Genomic DNA, 8,349 nt, shown 5'->3' with positions numbered 1-8,349 from the left:
ATTAAAAATTATATATTATATGACAAAATTCGTTGTGACTAAATTTTAGGTTAAATAGCGACAATAAAATAATCGTCACTAATTGTTTGTACTATCAGTGACAAAAAGTAAGGTCACAATTAAATATAGAATTTTATGGCTGAAATTTACAATATTTAACTACAAATTGTAATTCGTCGCTATTGTAACCACATATTTTTTGTGATGAAAATTTGTCGTATCCAAAATTTAACTAATTTTATGACAAACAATGGCTCGTCGCTAATTAGGTACATCATTAGTGATAAACTTATTTGTCACCGATAGCTTCAATTTTGTGGCTAATATTACTCAATAAATGGCGCCAACTTATATTTTGGTGGGAAACTTTAGTGGACAATACTTTGCTACGAAATTTTATGTTTCGTCACTAAAAGTATGAGATTTATGTATTTAAAGACGAATTATAATTTTTGTCACGAAAAGTAAATAATTAGTGATGAATTTTATGTCGTGGCTAATAATTTCGTTGCTACATATCATATTTGTTGTAGTGTCCCCCATCCCCGCAAAATTCCCTTCACCCACTATGTTCTTTCCAATCCTAAACCCTCTCCATTTCCAAATATTAATTCCCAGAGCTTCATCCACTTCCTCAAGATCCACGTATCCCATCTTCTCACATATTCTCTCCGTCGTCTTATGAAACGTCGTCGCCACATTCACCGTCGTTTTAGCAGAAGCTTCAATAAACAAACATCCATTACTCTTTGCGAATTCCTCGCCTTCCTCTGCATTAACAACCCTAATATTTTCTCCGGCGTCCCACTTGTTCCCCACCACTATTACTGACGTGTCGTCTTGTTGCCGTATATCTTCAAGCCAACTCGACAGCCGCCCGAAAGTGTGCCTTTTAGTCACATCGTAAACAAGCAAAGCTCCTGCAGCGTCTCTGTAATATGCCCTCGTAATTGACCGGAATTTCTCCTGTCCCGCCGTGTCCCATATTTGAAGCTTGATTAAAAGTGAAAAATGAAACGAATTTTATGAAAGTTCATGACTGATTGAGCATATGGTCAAGTGATGGCTGAGATCTTTCTCACAATGGTGGCGATAAAAGGTGTAGAAGGAATAATGGAAGAAATAAAATAAGAAAGGAATTTTGATAAATTAATTATTAAAAAAATGGGACCCACTGATGACACGTGAAAAATAATAAATTGTCTTAGTATTTGACGTGTTCTTTTTGTCAAGGAATTGAGCTACACGCTCCGACGAAGAGATTTATTTATAATCAACTGATTGAGTTGAGGTGCTAAAATTGGAAAGTCAAAAATTTATATATCGAGCTTTAAAATCCGGTACAAATTTAAGTGGTCAGGAGGACATTTCGCCTAAAAGAAACAAGTGATTAGATAATAACTTTGTTTAGATTTCACACATATTAATTTTGAAATAATAACTTTTTTGTGTTTAATTTTATGTTGCATAGATTAAATAAGGTAAAGCTCAAATATAGCAGCATCACTTGTAATTTCTTTTGAAATAAATAAATTTGATACAAAGCATTAATGGATCACTGGGAGTTGATACCACAACCTTGAGAGTGATCATGCCTTTCTCTTTCCGACCAAAATATTACTCCATCCGTTTCAATTTAGATGATGTAGTTTGACTTGGTACAAAATTTAAAAAGAAAAAAAATGTTTTGAAATATATGATCCTAAAAGCTTAAGGTGCAAAAACTTTGTAGGACCATGTTATTTGTGTAGCTATAAAAGCTTGTCACTAAGGATAAATTAAGTAAAATAAAAAATTTAAAGTTAAATTATTTCTGAATATAGAAATGTGTCATTATTTTTGTAACAACCTAATAACGAAATATAACATTTATATTGAAATGGAAGGAGTACTATATATACTCCAAGCACTTTTGATTTTCTTAATCAATTCAATTAGTTTTTAAAATATGCTTAACTTCGTTTTCAGCGTACGTAAGAAAGATTGGGTACGATAAACTCAACATGATCAACACGTCTTAATTTTGACCTGTATAAAAGTATAGTGTATCCCTTTTATTTAAAACGAATAATTTTATTTGGTACAACTTATTTTTATTACCAAAAAAAAAAAAGTGTGGAATGCTTTCTCCATGGACGGACTTCATGTAGTACAAGCTATTAGTTCAACCGAATGCAATAATTTTGACCCATGCCTTGTATATGTGATAAGTCCACTAATCTATACTTTATTAAAAGTACAAAGGTCCTTAGAGAAATATCGTTCGCTTTTTTTGGCCTTTAAAATTAGATTTTACACTAGACAAAATTGTCATTTAAATTGTTTTTCTAATATTTAGGAGTTTGAAATTAACTAAACTTTTAATTAATAAATCTTCCTTATTTGAACTATATAAAAAATCATAACATTAAATTTAATTTCACTTTCACGACATTTGTATTCGGCAATATTTTAGTTGTCGTAAACACGTTCTCTCTCTCTCTCTCTTTTTTTTTTCCTTTTTTTTTCCTTATATCCTTAAGAATTAGAATACTCTATTAAAGAAATAATTTTATATTTGATAAATTTGTTAACAATCAATTTTACAAACAATTTCCACTTTTCCAATTGAATCTGGGTACCCACGCAAATATCTTCTCATACAGAAAAAGTACCAAGTCATCAACATAAAACATTGAAGGCTTTCTCATATAAGAGAGATTTATGAGAATAATACTAATCAACCTATCTAGAGAAGATGGTGAAAAAAGAATTATTTAAAAAAGATAAAATAAGAAATTTATCCACTATTTATTTAATTACTATTATACAAAGTAAGAAACTTATAATAGTCAGTTGATAGAACTAAATGTTAAAAATTTGAACGATCATTTTACTCTTTAAACGAATATTATTTCTACAATATTTTTTGTACATAAAAATAATTTTACATTCTAATAAATAGAACTTTTAGATATAACCATAGAGTAACTAACTGTTCGTACTGTTTTTATGCTAATATTTAAAAGGGAACATAAAAAAAGTGCATGAAAAACATAATTTTGATAAAAATAATATGGAAGAATTAACGATAATTCTTATTTGAGGTAACATGTAGGCATGGGTTTAGACTTAGCAATTAGGACGTTCTTTTTCATTGAACATACTCAAATTCTTTGTCCACTTTTATTGTCTAAATATTAAAACATGATCAAATTATAATCTTTTTTAAATATGAAATCTATTTTAAACGGTAAAAAGATTGATTAATATTTTGTACAAAGGAATATGAATAGGAAAATGACGTATATATATAATGGGTCTCAAGTAAAAGAAGTACTTTAAAAAGAAATTATAGGTAATATAAAATAATGATCGAGCTAAAGTTTTATACGAACTGTTAATAATCATTGACTTTGGATGCCTATTGGAATTATAGAGGTAGGAATATAATAGAGTGGATTAAACTCCTAAATATGACTATCACTTTGAATCTTGCAAATTTTTATTAATTTTTATATTATAACGCAACTACTGTTGGGAATAAACCCCTTACCAAAATAATATTCACGGTAATAAAGCGGAATAATAATGTAGCACCGAGATACGGTAATTAACAAGAATAAAAGAGTAACAATGACACCAAAATTTTTACGTGGAAAACCCTTCTGAATAAGGGAAAAAACCACGACCCCGAGAGGAGCAACTGATATCACTATAGTAAGGAATTTTACACTTTGTAGGTCGGAGGTAAATACTCCAAAGACCACTACAACACTCAAAAGAAATAACCCTCTTTTGATATTCTCACCTCACTACAATATCGCTCACTCTCTATTTTCCTCACAGACTATTTTCTTATACCTTGTCTGTGAAACCTCACTCTTTCTTTCTCTCTTTGTTGGTGTGTAGAAATGAGAGTTGAAGCTCTCCTTTTATAGCCAAAGCTTCACTCTCTAAAGCCTACCATATTTGACAATTTACACACACTTTTCACAATTCAACAAAGTTGGCTACCAAACCAAAGAAATTCAACAAAGTTGGCTACCAAATCAAACTAATTCAACAAGGTTGGCTACCAACCAAACCAAGTCAACAAGGTTGGCTACCAAACCAAAGAAAACTTTTATTAGGCACATGGTCTAATACTTCTTCAATGAGATGGACCTCATCAATCTCCCCCTCCAGTCTCATTCATCTAGAGGAGGTAGCACTGTCTTCTAGTTTGAGTGCATGCCGACAAGTTCTTTGCATAGTTCGAACTTGTTCCTTGGTACCACCTTGGTCAGCATATCTGCGGGATTCTCACTTGTAGAAATCTTCAAGACTTTTAGAGATTCATCATCTACCATTTCTCGAATCCAATGATATCTCACATCAATGTGTTTGGTCCTTGCATGGTACATAGAGTTCTTGCTAAGGTCTATTGCACTTTGACTGTCACAATAGACGACATACTCCTTCTGATGCAATCCAAGCTCTTGAAGGAATCGCTTGAGCCATATCATCTCCTTGCCAGTTTCTGTAGCGGCAATGTACTCTGCTTCAGTTGTTGAAAGTGCAACGCACTTCTGCAACTTAGACTGCCATGATATAGCTCCCCCTGAAAATGTAAATAAATATCCAGTAGTAGATTTTCTGTTGTCAATGTCACCTGCCATATCAGCATCTGTATAGCCCTTCAAGATTGGATCAGATCCTCCAAAGCACAAACAATCTCCCGTGGTACCTCTCAGGTACCTGAGTATCCACTTGACTGCTTCCCAATGTTCCTTTCCAGGATTTTCAAGAAACCTGCTGACAACACCAACTGCGTGAGCAATATCAGGTCTAGTACATACCATTGCATACATCAAGCTTCCGACTGCTGAAGAATAAGGAACTTTAGCCATGTTTCCTTTCTCCTCCACTGTTGTAGGACACATCTTCTTACTCAACTTTAGATGACCAGCAAGAGGTGTGCTGACTGGCTTAGCATTCTTCATGTTGAAGCGTTCTAGTACACGTTCAATGTACTTCTCCTGAGATAGCCACAACTTTCTACTTGTTCTCTCTCGAACTATCTTCATCCCTAGAATTTGTTGTGCTGGGCCCAAGTCCTTCATATCAAATGACTTGGACAGATCTCCTTTCAACTTTGCTATCAACCCCTTGTCTTTTCCTACAATTAACATGTCATCCACATACAACAACAATATAATAAAGTTATTCTCAGAAAATCTTTTGAAGTATACACATGGATCAGAATAGGTCTTTAGGTATGTTTGACTTTTCATGAATGAGTCAAACTTCATGTACCACTGCCTTGGTGCCTGCTTCAATCCATAAAGACTCTTATTCAATTTGCACACCATGTGTTTCTTTCCAGCTACTTCAAATCCTTCTGGTTGCTCCATATAAATCTCCTCTTCCAAATCTCCATGAAGAAATGCAGTTTTCACATCCAACTGCTCCACTTCAAGATCTAGGCTAGCTGCTAAGCTCAAAATTGTTCGAATAGAAGTCATTTTAACAACGGGGGAGAAAATTTCGTCAAAATCAATACCTTTCTTCTGTTCGAAGCCTTTAACCACCAATCGAGCTTTGTATCTGACCAGCTTGCCATCTCCATCTTTCTTGAGTTTAAAGACCCATTTGCATTTGAGTGGTCTTTTACCCTTTGGAAGTTCAACCAGCTTGTATGTGCCATTTTTCTGTAGAGATTCCATCTCTTCTTGCATAGCTTTCATCCACTGGTTCTTTTCTGGATGGGACAACACCTCCTTAAGACTTTCTGGCTCCCCCTCATCACTGATGAGGACATACTCTGTGGAAGGGTACCTGCGTGACTCTACCCTTGGCCTCTCTGATCTCCTCAGAGGTTGAGGTTGTTCTTCTCCCTGAGTGGGGTGCTCCACTTCCTCGACACCTTCATCAAGTTGCTCCCCCTGCTCAATAACCTCACCAGGTTGCTCCCCCTGCTCGGCAACCTCGTCGGTCGTACTTTCTGCACTTGTGGGATTGTTAGAAGTAGAAGGAATAGTAACAAAGTTAGGAATTATACCATTCTTCGCCTTTTCTGACATATCAGCAGCAGTTCCAACTTCACTTTCTCGGAAGACTACATCTCTGCTTCTGATGACCTTCTTCTTTACAGGATCCCACAGTCTGTACCCGAACTCTTCATCTCCATATCCGATAAATATGCAGGGAACAGATTTATCATCCAGCTTTGTTCTCTGCTCTTTTGGTACATGTGCAAAAGCTCTGCAACCGAACACCTTCAGATGCGAGTAGGACACCTCCTTGTTGGTCCAGACTCTCTCTGGGATTTCAAACGCCAACGGAACTGATGGACTCCTATTGATCAGGTAACAGGCTGTCTGAACTGCTTCACCCCAGAATGACTTAGGCAGTTTAGCCATTCTGAGCATGCTTCTCACCTTCTCCACAATGGTGCGGTTCATCCTCTCGGCTACGCCATTGTGCTGTGGGGTTCCAGGAACTGTCTTTTCATGTCTGATCCCATGACTTGAACAATACTCTTCAAATTCCCTTGAAGTGTACTCACCTCCATTGTCACTTCGGAGACGCTTTAGCTTTCGACCCGTCTCCCTTTCATCTAGAGCATGAAATTTCTGGAAAATTTGAAACACCTGATCTTTGGTTTTCAAAATATAAACCCATAATTTTCGTGAAGCATCATCAATAAAAGTAACAAAATATTTGTTACCGCCCATTGATTCAATTTCCATTGGGCCGCAAACATCAGAATATACTAAATCAAGTATATTCAATTTTCTTTCAGACGATGTCTGAAATGAGACTCTATGCTGCTTACCAAATAAACAGTAGTCACAAGGTTTTACAGTTGTACCTTTGGCATAAGAAATGAGTGATTTCTTGGCAAGAATCTGCAATCCCTTCTCGCTCATATGACCCATTCTTTTGTGCCATAAATCTACAGAAATCTCATCTTGTGCCGCGTTCAATTCACCTTGGCATATTTCTGCATTTGTCCTGTACAACGTGCCACGAGCAACTCCCTTTGCAATCACCAATGATCCCTTAGTGAGTCTCCACTTTTGATTTGCAAAATAACTCTCGTATCCATCTCGGTCTAAAGCAATTCCCGAGATCAAGTTCATCCGCAAATCAGGTACATGCCGCACATCCTTTAGAACCAATGTGCATCCGACATTTGTCTTGATACAAATGTCACCAATCCCCGCAATCTTTGAGTAACTTGTGTTACCCATTTTCACTGTGCCGAAATCACCTGCTACATATCTGCAAAAAAGATCTCTTACCGGTGTGGCATGGTGAGATGCCGCTGTGTCAACCACCCATTCCGACTCTGAACCTGACAGGTGCATGCATTCCTCTTCCTCATTTATAAAGAGGACAACATTATCATTATTTTGCACCATGGCGGCTGTGTTGTCGTCATTCTTCTGGCCACTGGTTTCACCTTTGCCCTTCCTTGGATTTGGGCAATCTCTTTTGAAGTGACCTGGTTGATTACAGTTGTAGCAATTTCTGACTCTTGATTTGGATCGGTTCTTTGACTTCCCACGAGCTCCGGATCTACCATAGTTGTTCGAACTCCTTTGATAACTCCTGCCTCTACCTTCTGTGATGAGAGCCTGTCCTTGATTTTCAGGCTTCTTTCTCATCTTCTCATTGAGTAGAAGAGCCGATGTGACATCTTTCAACTCAATAGTAGTCTTACCATGCAGGATAGTTGTTGCCAAATTATCGTACGAAGATGGCAACGAGTTCAATAGCAAGATGGCTTTATCTTCTTCCTCGATTTTCACTCCGAGGTTGGCAAGCTGTGTGATTAGTCCGTTAAACACATTTAAATGTGACAAAAAATTCGTACCTTCACTCATGTGTAGGGCGTATAACTGCTTCTTCAGGTATAATTTATTTGTCAGCGTTTTGGACATGTATAGGCTTTCCAACCTTGTCCAAATTCCTCGTGCAGTGTCTTCATCAATGATGTTATTTACCACATCATCTGATAAGTGCAACCTAATTGCACTAGCAGCTCTTTCATCCAAGTCAGCCCAATCCTCAGCTTTCATGGTATCAGGCTTTTTGGAATCAACATCTAGAACCTTGTGTAATCCTTGTTGGATGAGCAGATCTCTCATCCTTCTTTGCCATGTTGAGAAACCGTTATCTCCGTTGAATTTTGCTACCTCGTACTTTACTCCGGACATTTTTATTTTTCACCAAGTATAGTACTACCGACAGTGAATAGTATTTCAGTGAACGAGCAGAACCTGTGCTCTGATACCAGTTGTTGGGAATAAACCCCTTACCAAAATAATATTCACGGTAATAAAGCGGAATAATAATGTAGCACCGAGATACGGTAATTAA

The 8,349-nt window shown here is 36.4% G+C and overlaps 1 protein-coding gene across 1 annotated transcript; it reads right to left on the bottom strand.

Moving 5' to 3' along the window:
• Positions 1 to 432: 432 nt before the first annotated feature.
• LOC104210857 (ras-related protein Rab-2-B-like) lies at positions 433 to 6,535 on the bottom strand. Its single transcript, XM_070153830.1, has 2 exons — positions 6,530 to 6,535; positions 433 to 993 (listed from the first exon to the last, which is right to left on the bottom strand). Exons 1-2 carry the CDS (start codon positions 6,533 to 6,535, stop codon positions 433 to 435), a joined length of 567 nt encoding a protein of 188 aa, XP_070009931.1.
• Positions 6,536 to 8,349: the final 1,814 nt, after the last annotated feature.

This window comes from Nicotiana sylvestris, chromosome 8 (assembly GCF_000393655.2).
Source record: "Nicotiana sylvestris chromosome 8, ASM39365v2, whole genome shotgun sequence".
Classification (NCBI taxonomy): domain Eukaryota; kingdom Viridiplantae; phylum Streptophyta; class Magnoliopsida; order Solanales; family Solanaceae; genus Nicotiana; species Nicotiana sylvestris.
Note: the sequence above shows the minus strand (reverse complement) of the source record. Positions and strands in the feature narration are given on the sequence as shown.